At 36.7% G+C, this 16,768-nt stretch overlaps 1 protein-coding gene across 3 annotated transcripts in view; it reads right to left on the bottom strand.

Annotated features, from left to right (window-relative positions):
- Window positions 1–16,768, bottom strand: part of DMD (dystrophin) — a 2,292,284-nt gene that overhangs the window by 373,911 nt on the left and 1,901,605 nt on the right. For all 3 annotated transcript variants that reach the window (XM_056131284.1, XM_056131279.1, XM_056131278.1), the window contains 2 exons: window positions 2,677–2,797; window positions 1,787–2,055 (listed from right to left, as the gene is read on the bottom strand). In XM_056131284.1, the coding sequence (XP_055987259.1) occupies window positions 1,787–2,055; window positions 2,677–2,797 (390 nt within the window). The remainder of the gene's footprint in view (window positions 1–1,786; window positions 2,056–2,676; window positions 2,798–16,768) is intronic.

The raw sequence follows: 16,768 nt of genomic DNA, 5'->3' as shown, positions 1-16,768 counted from the left end.
GAAATAAGGGCAGACAGAATAGGCTAATAGTAGGAGAAGGGACCAGAGTGGAATAAATAGCAGAATAACCCAAGATGAAAACTTGGTTGCAAAATGGTTACATTTTAAGGGTTTTTTTTTGCCACACCCTCTATCCTCAGGACTTATTGCTGACTCTTTTCTGAGGGATCACTTGGTAGTGCTCAGGAAACCTTAAGAGGTGCAGGGGATCAAAGCTGGGTTTGCTGCGTGCAAGGCAAGTGCCTAACTTGCTGTACTAATTCTCCAGACCCACATATTTATTCTTTTTAATTTGTTTTGGGTTTGCCCAGCAGTACTCAGGGCTTACTCCTGAGTAAGGGATCATTCCTGGTGACCCTTGGGGGGTAACTGGCATGCTCAGGATTGAACCCAGGTTGGTGGCATGCAACACAAGCACCTTACCTGCTCTAATATCTACCTAGCCCCTCATTTACTTTTAATTTTTAAATTTTTAATTTTAATAGATTTTTTAAATTGAATCACTGTGAGATAGACCCCTACAATGCTGTTCATGATTAGGTTTCTGTCATACAGTGTGAAAACACCTACACCTCCTCCGGTGTACCTTTCCCAAATCCAGTGTCTCCTCACCCCTCATTTTGATTTTTAATGCCATCTGGGTTAGAACAGAAAGAAGAGTCAGGCTACATTTTTTATTTGTCCCTGTCCATATCATTTCTAACTGAGGCCTCTAGACAACCAAAAAGAAAACTGAGTTCAGGTTAGAAACTTCGGCTCCCAAACATTTGAAGTGTGGGTAGAAATTCAGAATCTAGAAGAATAAAGGATAAAGAAAATGGATAAAACTGTGTCATGAGAGCAAAGGGAGAAGGATCTTGAGAATGGGGTGCTGTCAAACTTGCTAAGGGTGGGGGCAATTTGAGCTTAAATCTGGGGGCTAGGCTTTGGTTGGTTTTGATATTAGAGGAACAAAACGTATTTCAAGTTACTGGTTTTCAAAATGGTATTCCTAAATATATATTCTTTCTTTATAAAAATGTTTATAGTCTTTGTACCACAAGAGAACTTAACTTTGTTCTCCTGAAAATATAATGATATCACTTCATATCTGTAAGGAGTAAAAACTCAAAATCACATTATGTGCATTGCTTTCTAGAAAACACACAACATTAACATATTCATTAGAAAGTACCATAGCTCACCCAAGTCAAATGATTTAATTGAGAAAAAGCCGAATGTTTAGTCTTCTGGCTCTTAATTCATTGTATTTTTCCTTATAATGTTACTTAATATTATGAAAACACACATCACATCACATCACACACTTATATCCCAATTCACTTTAAAACAAACACATTCCTTTTCTAATCACAAAATCAAAATACTTTTTGCCTTTGAATTTTTCAATATGTCACTTCATATTATGCAAGACAGGTAATTAGATCACTAGCTTCTGAAAGGAAAATAACCCTGAACAAGAAGACTTTGAATTGGTCGAAGGTAGATTGATTTCTGTTGCTTAAGAGCCCAATTTTTTTATCTTTGGGCCACACCCGGCAATGCACAGGAGTTACTCCTGGCTCTGCACTCATGAATTACTCCTGGTGGTGCTCAGGGGACCATATGGGAAGCTGGGAATCGAACCTGGGTTGGCAGCGTGCAAGGCAAATGCCTTACCCACTGTGCTATCGCTCCAGCCCCAAGAGCCCTATTTTTAACTAAGACGAAAAAAACTGCACTCCAATTGAGATTAGAATCTTTTCTAAGTCTCTCAATGGACCCCAAGCCAAGCAGTAGATGGTACCTTGACTTTTTCGAGGTGATCTTGGAGTGTGTCAATGAGGAGATCGCCCACAGGCTGCCATGATCCCTTGATCACCTCTGCCTGACGGAGTTTGAGGTCCAGCTCATCCGTTGCCTCCTGAAGTTCCTGGAGTCTCTTGAGGGCCTCATCTATTTTTCTCTGCCAGTCAGCAGAATGCAGGTTCAATTTTTCCCACTGAGTGTTGACCTCCTCAGCCTGTTTTCGTAGGATCCTTGTGACATTCTGGACTCTCTCCTCAGGAGGCAGCTCTAAATTGGTAATAGGACAAAGTTTTAGGCCACAGTAATTTTTTTTTAAAAAAAACACTGCTGAAAAGGTCACAGTGAACGAAAGAATGAAAATACAGTTTAACACGAGGCCAGCCAACTGATTAATGGTTTTTTTATACTTTGGCATAAATTTTGACAGATTCCCACATATCTAAAGTCTGTCTTCCTGAGTGAATTCATTCTGCATCCTATCAGTCATGTAATCCAAGACTCATTTAAACAGCTGAGTAGCAAAATGTTAGAACGCACACCACAAGTTCTCATTTACTTCAGCCAGGATCTGATATCAAAAATTAGCCTGTAGTCTTTAAAACAACGGGATTCCTTCTTGCAGATACTTGATTTTGCTGATAATTTTCTAAATGTTTCAAGAGCCGATCACTAATCTTTCTAAATGTTTATTTGGTGATGTGAAACAGATTCACGCATGGGGGTTTATGACTCCTTATGCTTTTGTGACATCTATGTTTAATTTGAATCGATTCTATTTAACATAGAAAATATGAGAGCTATCCAGACCCTGGCAGCAGGAATGGATGGTTTGCTCTGTCATTGCTGATCCTTCTATCAATATGTTATTACAGCTCCACATTCAATTACCTCTGGGCTCCTGGTAGAATTTCTCTAGTCCTTCCAAAGGTGGCTCTGTCAGAAATATTCGTACCGTCTCAAGAGTACTCATGATTACAGGTTCTTTCGTTTTCAATTCCCTCTTGAAGGCCTGTGAAATGAGATGGAAAGAAATGCTTATTTGGCTTGTGGCATTCTTCTCAAAATTAATCCTAGGTGCTCGGAACTTGGTTGTGAAACTCCCAGGTCAACGTTTATCTACTTTATTTATAAAGTGATAGTCTTAAAATGATAACAAAGGCACTATGGTTCTTCCCGGTAAAAAGGGAACTTGTTGCTTGTAAACCAATTCTGAAAAAGCTGCTAGAGTTTTCCATGTATGTTAATGTCCTTTCTTTAAGATAAGAATGATTTATTTATATAGTCTAGCTGCCAACCTTTATATCTCGAGGTAAAGTTGAAGAATAAAAACAGCAGAAACTCTAGCAGGGCAAACAAACACACAGCCCAAAGAATGAATATAGGACATAATCAAAAGTGTGAAGGGCCATTTGGAAGAACTTAGGCTAAGTTAAAATATACAACCAATCTAATGTATTATCACATCAGTCCTGTTAAAAGGTCTTACACTTATATATTAATAATATACTAAGAACAAACTCAAAATTATTGTTAGATTGTCCATTTCTACTCTTTTTTCCTTTTTGGGTCACACCCGGTGATGCACAGGGGTTACTCCTGGCTCATGCACTCAGGAGTTTCTCCCAGTGGTGCTCGGGGGACCATATGCGATGCTGTTAATTGAACCTGGGTTGGCTGCATGCAAGGCAAATGCCCTACCCTACCCGCTGTGCTATTGCTCCAGCCTCCTTTACTACTTTTTAAAGTTTACGGAAGTTTTAGTTACATGCTGGGAACAGGAATCTGAAAAAATATATTAGGTCTAGAATACATGATGGAAGTCATTCAGATGAGGGCTTCTGAAACTTTTTCCATTTGCAAACTATTTTTGCCCAAGAAATTTGTATGGGGCTGTTGGTATATAGGTATAAAAATAGAAATACAAAGCAAGCATTTACTGATAATAAATGATAAGAAATTTATTTTACACAATCCCTTCCTTCAGCTATGTGACATTATATGGTATTACAACCCATGGTTCAAGAAGCTATAATCCAAGCTAATTGTAATATTGTAATTTTTTAATCACTGGCCCATACTGTTCTTTGATATAGAGAGTTAAAAGAAAATGCAAAATGCAGCTTCTGCCTTGGGGATATTTATGGTCCAAAAGAAGGGAGAAAATGAACAGATTAGAAAGAGTAAAATAAATCAAATTGATAGATAATCAAGTGCTAAGATGCTTGTAACACATACTGTGAAGGTAGAATCAAGTAAAAGATACTCTTGAAACCACTAAAGAAAGTTACTGTCTCAGAATTTGCAATTTTATAAATTCAAGTATTAAGTGCCACAAAAATGACAATTAGATCAGTATAAAAACACCAGTAATCAGGGCCTGAATATAGGCATTAATTATTTGCATCTATTTTTCAATTATATCTTAATTTTAGTAATGGTGTTTACTGATTTCTTCCTATGAGAAAAGTGAGTGGTATTTCCATTAGCCTTTACATAAACCACTATGATGCAGAAATGCTCCAAATTATAATCACTGTCACTGTCACTGTCCTCCCATTGCTCATTGATTTGCTCGAGCGGGCCAAAATGATAATATATGCCAAATTTATAAATAAAATCCTAATGGTATTCACATTTGAAAGAAATTCTGAGTTTAATACTTAGCAAAAGGATTTTTCATCCAGAGTTATTTACAATTCAATAGAGAGGCAAGACATTTGAACCACAATAATAAGATTATGTAAGTTGTGGTGTGATTTCTGTGTAGTGAACTATTCCAATATCCTTGAAATTATACAGAGTAAGGTGGGTTGTTTGCTCTGCTTATGTTCAAGACTGATTCTCCCTTTAGCAAATTATTTTAAATCTGTGTGTGCATCTGTGCACACATGCATGCATGGTTACATGTGTGTAATGCTTTCCTATTTATGTAATTTTTGTCGTATATAAAAATTTTTAGCTTCAAAAATATTATTTTGCCTATTATTTTGTCTCCATTTGGACTTGATATGAAGGAATTGGTATGACAGAACTAATTATAAAAAATAATACTGGTTCTTTTATTGATATACCATGAGTCAATAGTTGTACTAGAGACTAGAAAGACAAAGTTGGAAGCAAAAGGGCCCTTATATTTAGGAATTTATATACACAGAAAGAATGTCAATACAGTGTGGAAAGTACACAAACTTGTAAATATGGTAAATTAGGAAGAGTTTTTTGAGCAGACAAACAAAATACGGTAAATTTAGGAAGAGTTACAAAAGAGTTTACAAAATATGGTAAATTTAGGAAGAGTTTTTTGAGCAGATAGTACTCACAAATAATTCTAACCATAAAAATGGCTTCACTAGGAAAGAACAAAATATACCTGCAAAGACACTGGACATAATATAGTGTGACAAGTATAGTAATCTCAAGTAGGCCAGTGAGTCTAGAAAAAAGAACATGTCTGAAGAAAGAGTGGGACACTGTTTCTCTTAAGCATGTAATACCTTTATGTCTAAATTTGAAGCTCTATGGCCATATATGCCCTTTAATAAAGCCTAGGTGATGTCAAATATATGGTTAGGAATCTTTGAAACGTTTTAAGCAGAGTAGGTACACAGACATGTATGTTTCAAGTAGATCTCCCTGGCAAAAATGATAACAGTATATATTTGAGAAAGTTAGAAATGGATCAGAGAACCCAGCTTAGAGGCAACTGTAGGAAAGCAGTGAAATATTATGGATTTGTAACTCAGGGCAACCATATAAAATTAAAAAAAAAGAGAGACCAGTGAAAAGTTTAGAAAATGGAGGGATGAGGATTTGGTGGCTGAAAAAGTGCTAGAGAAAGGAAGGCACAGAGATGACTATAGTTTCTATGTTGAGTAATTAGATGACTGCTGGGTGCAGTGTGATACTAAACCTGAGAAAATGTCTCAGGTCTCCTATGAAAAGCTTCAGCATCCCAAGAGTCTTTCCATAACAGGAAACTTCTGTTTGACTAGACAAATCAGACATTTGTGTGGATAATTTCTTGGACCCAGCTGAGATGGTCATAGACCAAAACAAGTACCCAGGTAAAGCAACAATTTCTAGAAAGCCTGGGGTGCCTCTCTCTCTGGGTATTGTCACTTTTAAAAATAGAAAGCCCAGACTTTGGAGGCATAGTTAGTTTCTACATTGAGACGTATGCTAGATAGGTGCTTCATTGAGAAGCGGCCAACGGCCTTATTTTTCATAGGAAGAGCAAAAACCTTTACCCTGGTCCCTTAACTATGGAATCCTATGTTGCTCTTGTGGGAAAGTTTTTCATAAGTTCTCATCAGGTCTCCTTGGGGTACATCGCAGGGCAATGGAAGGAGACTAGTGGTGACATGGTATAATGAAATTCACAGAAAACTGTGTGTGGTTTAGAATAGCTCATATACATGATCCAGATAAAATTAATGAAGACAGAAAGGAAAAGTCTTATTATGAGTGGGGAATGTGCATGCTCACAGGGTAAGAGGGTATGAAATGCTCAACTTAGAAAGACTACATTCTTTCAGAAGGAAATAAACATCAGAGTCTGATGTTTAGAGAGAACAAAAGACTATTTTGGAGTCATTCTCTCGTGGAGGTAATATTCACTGAGAAATTACTATTATCATATAGCCTAATATTAAAATAATATAAGAAGATGAGTTTACTTATGAAGTGGAGTGATATGAAAAGAAACTTCTGGAGAATGGGCAAAAAAAGACAGTGGGAAGTCAAGAAATTAGGACTTAGGAAGGCCAAAATATAGGAAGCTATGGAACAGGGATGTGGGGGGAGGGGGGCGAATACTGGGACAATGTAAGCAGACATTCTGGTGGAGAGTTTGGTACTGGACTGATTCATGCTAGAAACTCTACTATTAATGTACTATAAGCCACAGTGGCTGAAATAAAATTCCAAAAACATATATATATAGGAGGAACTGATCAGTAAGGGTAACCAAGATTCCTGGTTTGCCCATGACTTGGAGAATATTTCATGATGTAGAACTTCCCATGTTGAAGGACAATCTCAAGCAAACCAGGGCAGTTGGTCACCATAGCACACACTGTGAAAGAGTAAAGATCAACTGGCAAGAAAATGGAATAACTATTGGAGAAAGGTCTGTGTAATACGAAAGTGGTTGGTTGAAGTCCCATGAAAGTTCAAATGCCCAAGACACTCTTTGACGATGCAATGAAATTTCATTGTTGAGACTGAATAACAGATAATTCAGGGCTAAGGATCATCCATCCATTGTAAGAGACCACTTGTTTGCCCCTTGAATTGTTGCCAAGGACTTATAACCACCACAGCTGCACAGTTCATTTCTTAAATATGAGTCACTGAGGATTAAAACGAGTCTAAAGCAAACACAAAGGAAGTTCTGTCATTACAAAGACATAAGGACCTTTATTTTCACATCATTGCCTGAGATTAAGAAAAGAAAGTAGATGGGATGGGGGGAGGGTTAAGACTGGATCTTCAGAATTTAGGAAGATTTAGACTAATTGCAAAAGAGTAAAAACCCCAGAAGAACAACTTGCTTGAAGAAATTGAGATGATAAAGGAAATTTTAATGTTTCTTATTTGATGTGGGAAAAATATAAGTTGAAGCATTTTTTATATCATTGGGGGGCCATGCATAGCTGTTCCAGGGCTTATTCCAGGTTCTATGCTGAGAAACACTCCTGGCAAGGAATAAGGTTCCAGAGATCGAACATGGGTTGGCTGCATGCAAGGCAAGTGCCTTACCCTCTGTACTATCTCTTTGGGAATATCATTTTAGAATGATCATATGAAGAGCTCTCTTCCATTATTCACCCAATAATTCTGAGCACCTACTAAGTAGCAAACACTGTTGCATCAGTGTTTTTTAAGGTGGAATTTTAAAGTGATAGATTTATGTCGCAAAAATGATGAAAACATAACCTCACAAAACCTGCATAAAATAATAGAAATATATTTTGCACTATATAATTAATGTACCATAAACTGCATGTTGTAATAGTTTATCAGACTCTGAAAAAAAAGAAAATGGGAGTCATTTTAAAACAAAAACAAAAATAGAAAACATCAAGATACTTGAAGAGTGTCTGTTCCCTCAAAAAAAGTATTTGGGGCAGGAGGGTTAGTTTTATTTGTCGATCACATATTATATATACAGGAGGCCCAGGTTACATCTTGAGACTGCATGGTCCCCTGAGCACTGTCAACAGCCACCTGCAAACATGCCTGGATATGGCTTCACTGTTACTGTCCTCTTGTTCATCGATTTTCTAGAGCGGGCCCAGTAACGTCTCCATTTTTGAGACTTGTTACTGTGTTTGGCATATTGAATACATCAACAGGTAGCTTGCCAGGCTTTGCTGTGCGGGCAAGATACTCTCCATAGCTTGCTGGGCTCTCCGAGAGGGGCGGAGGAATCGAACCCGGCTGGGCCAGGCTGGCTGCATGCAAGGCAAATGCCCTATAGCTTCAATAAATCCAAAATAACTTTTTAAAAAGTCTATTTGAATGCTATCTGGGGAAATGCATATGTTCATATACAATACTGATTTTTTCTCATAAATTGCAATTCATATTTTTAGTTTGAAAAATTCACTAAGAAGACTCCAAGAAGCTATCATCAGTTCTATCTGTAGTTTGATCAGTGTTTAATATTTTGGCCATTATACAGTATCATTTAAATTTCTGTATTATTTCTACCTTTCCTGTATGCTTCTGACAGTGTTTTAGTTTTAATAGGAAAATTGCTAAATACATTCTGTCCTTATAATGGCTTTGCTCATTTAAAGAGCCATTTAATTTATTGCATTTCAAACACATCAGAAATACTTGATTAAATACCAACTTAGAGACATTCAAGTCCTCCCAAATTTAAAACCACGAACTTAGAACTGTGATAAGCCAAGAGGATAACTGGCAGGTCACAGTTTGGCCCTCTAAGGAGAATCCTAAGGATTCATGAAAGAAACAAAATTGAAGTAGCAACAGAACAAAAGACAAAAAGAAAAGATTCCATAGTATTCTATCTTTCTCTCTCACACACATACACACACATACATGATCAGAGATAGTAGAAAATTTATGAGAGTAGACTGTAAAGAGAGGGAAAGGCAATAATCACCTTTCAATTAAAAATTGTGCTTAGGACTGGAATGTCTGTTCAGTGGGTAGAACACTTGCCTTGCATAACGCCAACCCAGGTTGAATCCCTGGAATCACAAACAGTCCTCTGATTGCTCACAGGAATGATCCCTGAGCACAGAGACATGAGCACCACCACATGTGGTCTAAAACCAAAAAAAAAACCCTATACAAATAACACTTAAGAGCAGTACTGTTTTTTAAAAGTTTAAGTGTGGGGGCTGGAGCAGTAGCACAGCAGGTAGGGTATCTGCCTTGCATACAGCTGACCTGATTTCGATTCCCAGCATCCCATCTGATCTCCTGAGCACTGCCAGGAATGATTTCTGAGTGCATGAGCCAGGAATAGACCCTGTGCACTTCCAGGTGTGACCCCAAAACCAAAAAAAAAGTTTAAGTGTGTATTACAGTATTACTTATTACAGATATGATTTTACTTTCGAGTTTATGTCTACACTGTCTATATGCCTCTGACTTTGCTTTAATTCTATGAAGAAAGTTGCTGAATATATTACGGTGCTATTAAATATTTTAGTATATTATTTTCATAATTTATTTTATACAGTGTGATTTATAATATTGATAACTATTGTGCATGGTATAGCTCTAGAAATTCTTCATCTCATATAAATGAAACTTTGTGCTTCTCTTGAACAGCAATACTCCATTAACCCCTTAAGCCACATCTATAATCTCAGTTTCTAGTTTTCTGACATCACTTTCTTTATATACAGTGAAAAAAGTTCCATCTTATTTTCCCTGCACTTCTACATAAAAATGAAGATAAGGGATTGCAATATGTGATCCAGCTAGTCATTATTTTATAGTCAACAGTATGATCAAAAACATTAATTTATAATTGAGATGAAATAGATGTGAAATAAAGTTGAAAAGTGAACCAATATATTTCAAGCCTGAGAATATTTTTTCATAAGTCTAACTGTATTCAATAAGAAAAATATCGTGAGTGTCTAAGGAAAACTTGTTTAATAAACTCCTGGTTGAGATTTGTATCTTTGGAAATCTTTGAAATGAAAAGTAGTATTCCTGAAATTAAGAACTTAGACTTGAATATAATTGAGCCTGCTTATAGATCTCTCATACTATGAAGGATGGTTAAATACCCACATAGCAGCATCTTTAACAGCTGTTTGACTCTCAAGCCTACGGCTGGGCTGCTTCTAACAAGCATCGGAAAAGTCATTTCCTACAGAAAAAAAATTCCTATGTTTTGAGTTGATGTTAAAAAAACACTAGTGAAAATTCAACATGTTTCCATGGTCATTATAGCAAATTAGGTCTTAGGTCATGGAGGCCAACTGTACATATTGGAGATTCCTTCTGAAGCAATAGTACAGCTGAATGGGTTATAAGGAAACTATGACAAATTAATTTACATCCATTCTTATGAGGCTCACTCACAATTTAAGGTGTCAAGTGTCACTAATGAATAAGTTCTGAATCAAGCCACTTGTCTCTGTTTTTCAAAATAGTCCAAAACTTGTAGTCATGTTTCACTCCTCATCCATGATCATTTGAAGTCTTTTCTATCTTCATAAATGACATGATCATCCCTTATTTTTCAAACCATAGACTTATGAGTCACTTTTAATGTTTTTCTTTCTCTCACATTCCATAACCCCTCTAAATTCTGTAACCTATACTCTCAAAATATTTCCCAAATCATCCAACATAGCTATAATTTCCACTATGGTCTAAGTAATAATTATCTTCTTTCTATATGATTTCAACACCCACCTTTTTTTTTGGAATTTTTTTCCCCTTTATTTTATTTTATTTTTTTTTACAGTTGTAAATTTACAATTTTTTGTGCTTTGGTTTCAATTATACAATAATCAGATACCCATCCCTCCACCAGTGCCCATTTTCCACCACCATGGATAATATCCCTCCCACCCTCATCCCCCCATCCCCCCTGTCTCTGTGGCAGGGCAATCCCCTGTGTTCTCTCTCTCCTTTTGGGTGTTGTGGTCTGCAAAAGAGGCATTGAGTGGCAAACATGTTCAGTCCATAGTATACTTTCGACATGCATCTCCCCTCCTGGGAGGATCCTCCAAACATCCTTTATTTGGTGCTCCCTTCTCTATCTGAACTGCCCTTTCCTCTTGGATACCCGGCTGGCCTCTAAGTTATGGAGTAATCCTCCTGGTGCTGATCTCAGCTATTCTTGGGGATTAATCTCATACTTTGTTACTTTATATCCCCCAGATGAATGCAATCTTTCTATGTCTATTCCTCTCTTTCTGACTCATTTCGCTTAGCATGATACTTTCCATATTGTACCACTTGTATGTAAATTTCATGACTTCATCTTTTCTAAGAGCTACATAGTACTCCATTGTGTAGATGTACCAAAGTTTCTTTAACCAGTCATCTGTTCTTGGGCATTCTGGTTTCTTCCAGTTTCTGGCTATTGTAAAGAGTGCTGCAATGAACAAACAAGTGCAGATGTCACTTCGACTATACATTTTTGCCTCTCTGGGATATATTCCCAGGAGTGGTATTGCTGGGTCAAATGGGAGCTCAATTTCTAATTTTTTGAGAATCGTCCATACTGTTTTCCAGAAGGGCTGAACCAGTGGACATTCCCACAAACAGTGAAGGAGTGTCCCTTTCTCGCCACATCCACGCCAGCATCGGTTGCTTTTGTTCTTTTGAATGTGGGCCAGTCTCTGAGTTGTGAGATGGTATCTCATTGTGGTTTTGATCTGCATCTCCCTGATGATTAATGATGTAGAGCATTTTCTCATGTGCTTTTTTGCCATTCGGATTTCTTCTTTGAGAAAATTTCTGTTCATTTCATTGCCCCATTTTTGGATGGGGTTGGATGTTTTCAACACCCACTTTTTCCTCCTAATTTTCATTCCTTTTCTAATCCCCAATTCTCCATAAAAATAAGAGTCAACTTCAGAACACAATTCAGATCACCATCATCCCTGCTGATGGTGTTTGAGGAACGTCTCATCACACAGAGAATAAAATCTCTCTTCAAACTCTCAGTAACCTTCTAGTTGTCCTTGTACTTATTTTTGAAGAGCACAACACTATTCCCATGGCTGGCCTTTTGTGTTTGCTGCTCTTCCTGTGATAATATACTTCATTCACTGTCTCCGCTTGTATTACTCACTGACACAGGCCTTTGCTCAACTATAAACAGGTATATCTCTCAGTCTTGCTTCATCACAGTTTTCTTTATGTTTTATTCATAGAACTGACATGACATGATTTGATTTTATTTTATTATCTTATTAAATTAATTTATTGGTCGACTGTAAGTTTTTATCACCAACTTTGAGGATCTGTGGTGTTAGTGTCTTATTTTGTTCAGTAATATGTCGTCACTCACTGGCATAGAGCAAGCACAAAACAACTAATAACTAAAAGAGTCAATATAATATAGAGGGCTGAGATATATAGAGTATAGTTTATTTTTTAAAAAATCATTGAAAATGGAAGAATACAAAGATTAGGAAATCATTTGTGAATAAATGAATCTATGTAAAAGTGCTTCACAAAGGCAAGGCACTATGGAAATATTAAATATTTTTTCAAAAATATGAAAATATTTTGACATAGAAAGGACTTTGATGAAGAAGTTAATTTGAGAATTTTTTTTATCATAACCATTAAAGCAGCCAATCCTTGATGACTCTGTTCAAGTTTTGATATAGCTAGCTTTCAGAAAATGCCCTCACATGCCTAGAAATTCAGTTTTAAAATATTTTTAAATTTTCTTTGCTTTGCAGTCCTTAATCTGACTGCATAAAACATCAAACTTTGACAAAAACAGCTATTTTAATTAGTGTGAAACAGAGACCCAAAATGTCTCTTTTTTCTGACATAGCCAAATAGACATCTGAAACTAGATATAACTAATAGTAAACTTTGCAGGGAAACCAAAGTCACATAGAAATTCAAAGAGGCTAAGATCTCTAACACTGAAATACATTAACTCTATCACAACCATTTTTTGTTGTTTTTCCAAGCAACAATACATTTTGGGACACAATTTACTTGAATCCAAATGGTCACAAATAGTACTCAAAGACATTTGATATTTATATACAAAGAAAACATAGGAAACAAGTTAAACTAACAAATATATGAAAATATTCCCAAAGTAAGCAGGTCAGCATTGATAAAAGAATTAGCTTAGATAAATGTATAATCTACAACATGATGTCAGGATAATGTTATTGGATTTCTGAACCTCTTCCTTACTTTGTGGTAACTTCTGAGGAAATCGAACATGCATAATATATGACCTGACAAATGAACAAGTAAACTACTTTATTCAAGCCTTTTCATTTGTCAACAGCATACAGACAATAATGGCTTTCTGTCCACTGTTTTAATAATGTATGTATTGATTAAATCCATCTAAATCTTAACCAGAAAATCTCAGAAATATTTGAAGGTGCTCTGAAGAGTCTCTGGGATAGGAATTATAGAGATTTTTAAACTGAAAGATGAAAACCTAATGACAAACACTTTCATTAGTTAACATGAAAACAAAAAGTCACTATTTACATTGTTATAATCAAGACCTAATCTCCATTTGGGTTCGGGGTAGGATAAAAAGAATTAAATAGGTCCGTGGTTTATTGCAGTTCTCCATAAAAATTCCTCACTATGACTTGCTCCTTTAAAACTCTTCCTTAGGTTAATCACAGAAGTAGACAAGTAATAAATATCACTTTAGTGACTGCTCAAGTAAAACAAAGGAAGTCAGTTTTTCAAATATATTTAGACCAGAATAATGCACTCTAATTGAAAACGGGTCAGTCTAGTAAGGCAGGTAATGAGGAACTCTAAATGCCACGATAAAGTATTCAAAAGATATAAAAATTGGTCAGTTTATATTTGCTAAGGCACATTTGAGCTTTAATTATTTATAATACTTTGCTGCATGTAGAGCATTATTTTATTAATTAGTTTTGAGAGCCATTGCAGTCTCAATTTTTTTTGCTGCCCAGCTGGTTTGGGGAACAGAGATCTACTTCCTTGGGTAAGAAAACTGCTTTGGGGAGGGAGACTACAGTTCTCAAACTACCTGTGTGAACTGTCTTGGAACTGTACCCACAAGAAAACCAAATGCCCTCCCATCACAATAATTGGGACTGACTCTGTGTTTTCACTTTTAGAAATGAGTCCGAAACATGTAATGTTTTGCAATAAAAATGTCCTTAAGCTGAAAGCATATAGAATAAAAATATAAATTATCTCTTTGTTAAGTTCCAGATTTTTTGAAAACTAAACAAAATTTTGATTATAGATTCAATTTATGACCTTTAATGGGATTGCTTTTTGTCAACAATCAAGGGAACTAAAATTTATAGGGTAAACAGACTATTTTATAAAGTGATCATCCAAATATTTGGGGAGCAATTTGATGAAAAAAGGTGACATTTTGACACAAAATATTGTTCCAAAACATTACCTGAATCAAGAAACTCCTAAAGAGAAAGCCCACTTATAAGCCTGGAAACATGGTAAAGTAATACAAAAGTTAACAAAGATAACACTGTAGCACTGTCCTCCCATTGTTCATCGATTTGCTCGAGCGGGCACCAGAAACGTCTCCATTGTGAGACTTGTTACTATTTTTGGCATATTGAATACAACACGGGGAGCTTGCCAGGATCTGCCAAGCGGGTGGGATACTCTTGGTAGCTTTCCAGGCTCTCCGAGAGGGATGGAGGAATCGAACCTGGGTCAGCTGCGTGCAAGGCAAATGCCCTACCCGCTGTGCTATCACTCCAGCCCAACAGAGATAAAATCTGTCAAATATTAGATTTTGATCAAGTTTTGTAATGATTGGTGTGTCTTTTCTATCAGAAGATCATAAAGACCCAATTTTAAGGAATTTTCTTTGTTTTTTCTGTCCTCGAAAAAAGTGCAAGCTAATCAAATGGCATTCTACTACAACTTGAAAAGGAACACTGCAGAAATATGATGAAACTATTGGAACAGTGTGCTAAATTGTTCTCTCATACACTTAGGTATAATATGTTCTTTGAGGAAGACGAGAGCTTTATAAACAATATGTTTATTCAGGATATAAGGAGAACTTTGTGAAAATACTGAAACATACCAAAGTAACAACAGTGAATGTACACTACAGAAGTATGCTTAGTTGGAAATTAACAGAAAAGTCTTGAGAGAAGAATGAATATCACTCTCTTATTTTTCCCCATATTTGGTCTCATACACAAGAGATGGCGAATAAGTGAGCAAAGTTAAGATTGGCTTGTAGGTATATTAATCCCCCTCACTCTGGCCCTTTATAATTTCCTTCCTTAATTCCTCTGTTTATCTATTTAGTGTCTTCTACGCACTAGGCACAGGTATTCATTTTAGAACGTGACACTCCACTCCAACCACTGCAAAGAAAGCTTCTTCGGGTACACAGTTTAGTGGATGTGACTGACATTAATCCAATAGCCATGCATATACACGATGATGAGAAAAATGAGAGAAGGGCAAGTAGGCTATGTTCAGAAAATACCTAATAGTGAGCTTGTCAAATTTTATGGAAAAGGTTGTATAGTGTCTGAGCCAAGATGCAAGGGATTATTTGATATTGGTCAGGAGATTAGGAAGGGGCAGTTGTGGGTAGAAAGGGTTTACAGACAGGAATCAGCACGTAGAAAGCCACCTGAATATGGAAAAGTGGAAAAATACCAAAAAAGGTAATATGTACAGGAAAAACGAAAGAAGAGTAAGACAGGAAAAGACTTGAACAACTAGGCAGATGGGGCCTTAGTGTCCTTCCTGGGGATATTTGCCTTTTTCCAGAGGAACTAAGAAGCCACTAAAGATGGATTCAGTGAGAACTAACTTAATTCAACACTTGAGTTTCACATAGATTGAAGTGTAGAGATTGCACTGTAGGTTGTAGGGTGGTCAGAAGTAACATAGAAAGGATAAAGAAATGAACTTTTGAAATTGTAGGTATGCCAGCACTAGAGAGTCACAAAATACAGGAAGTAAACTGAGCTAGTGATGTATTTGCAGTGGAAGAGGGACAGTAGAGCTAATGTAAAGAATAGACTTCTCTATGCTCTGCAAGTCCTGATAAGTAAAGAGAGGTATCAGCTGGATACCCAAAATAAAACACACTAGCCAAGTGGAGATAAACTTCAATCTGATGTACATTACTCATAACTTTATATCATTGTCTCCCCAAAACATGTTACTGATGAGGGTCCTGAGTTAGAGGTCTGAGAACAAGCACCAACATTTTACCACTTTGCAGGCTACCAATGCCAATAATCAGGGATGGTAAGGCAGTGGAGCGATAGCACAATGGGTAGGGCATTTGCCTTGCATTCAGCCAACCCAGATTCTATTCCTTCATCCCTCTCAGAGAGCCCAGCAAGCTACTGAGAGTATCCCACCCGCACGGCAGAGCCTGACAAGCTCCCTGTGGTGTATTCGATATGCCAAAACCAGTAACAAGTCTCACAATGGAGACATTACTGGTGCCTGCTCGAGCAAATTGATGAACAATGGGAGGACAGGGCTACAGTGCTACAGGTAAGGCAGTATAGATAACAAAATTCTGACCAGGAAGGACTATAGGGATTTATTTTCATCAAATTCCTCATCTACATCTTGAGAACAAAGTAGCAATCATAATTTAATTTATGGAAGAATATGACTAGATTCTTATCTCCTGGCTCCCAGAATGCTTGTCCAGTGACTTGGAAATTAGAAAAAATTACATCTCTTATGGAAATTCAGTGTAATTTCATTATATAACATAATGCACTATATTTTAAATGTTCATACACCTCAGTGA

The sequence above is a fragment of the Sorex fumeus genome, unplaced genomic scaffold (assembly GCF_029834395.1).
Source record: "Sorex fumeus unplaced genomic scaffold, SorFum_2.1 ptg000086l, whole genome shotgun sequence".
Taxonomy (NCBI): Eukaryota; Metazoa; Chordata; class Mammalia; order Eulipotyphla; family Soricidae; genus Sorex; species Sorex fumeus.
The sequence above is the reverse complement of the archived record's forward strand: the minus strand, read 5'-3'. Positions and strand labels throughout refer to the sequence as shown.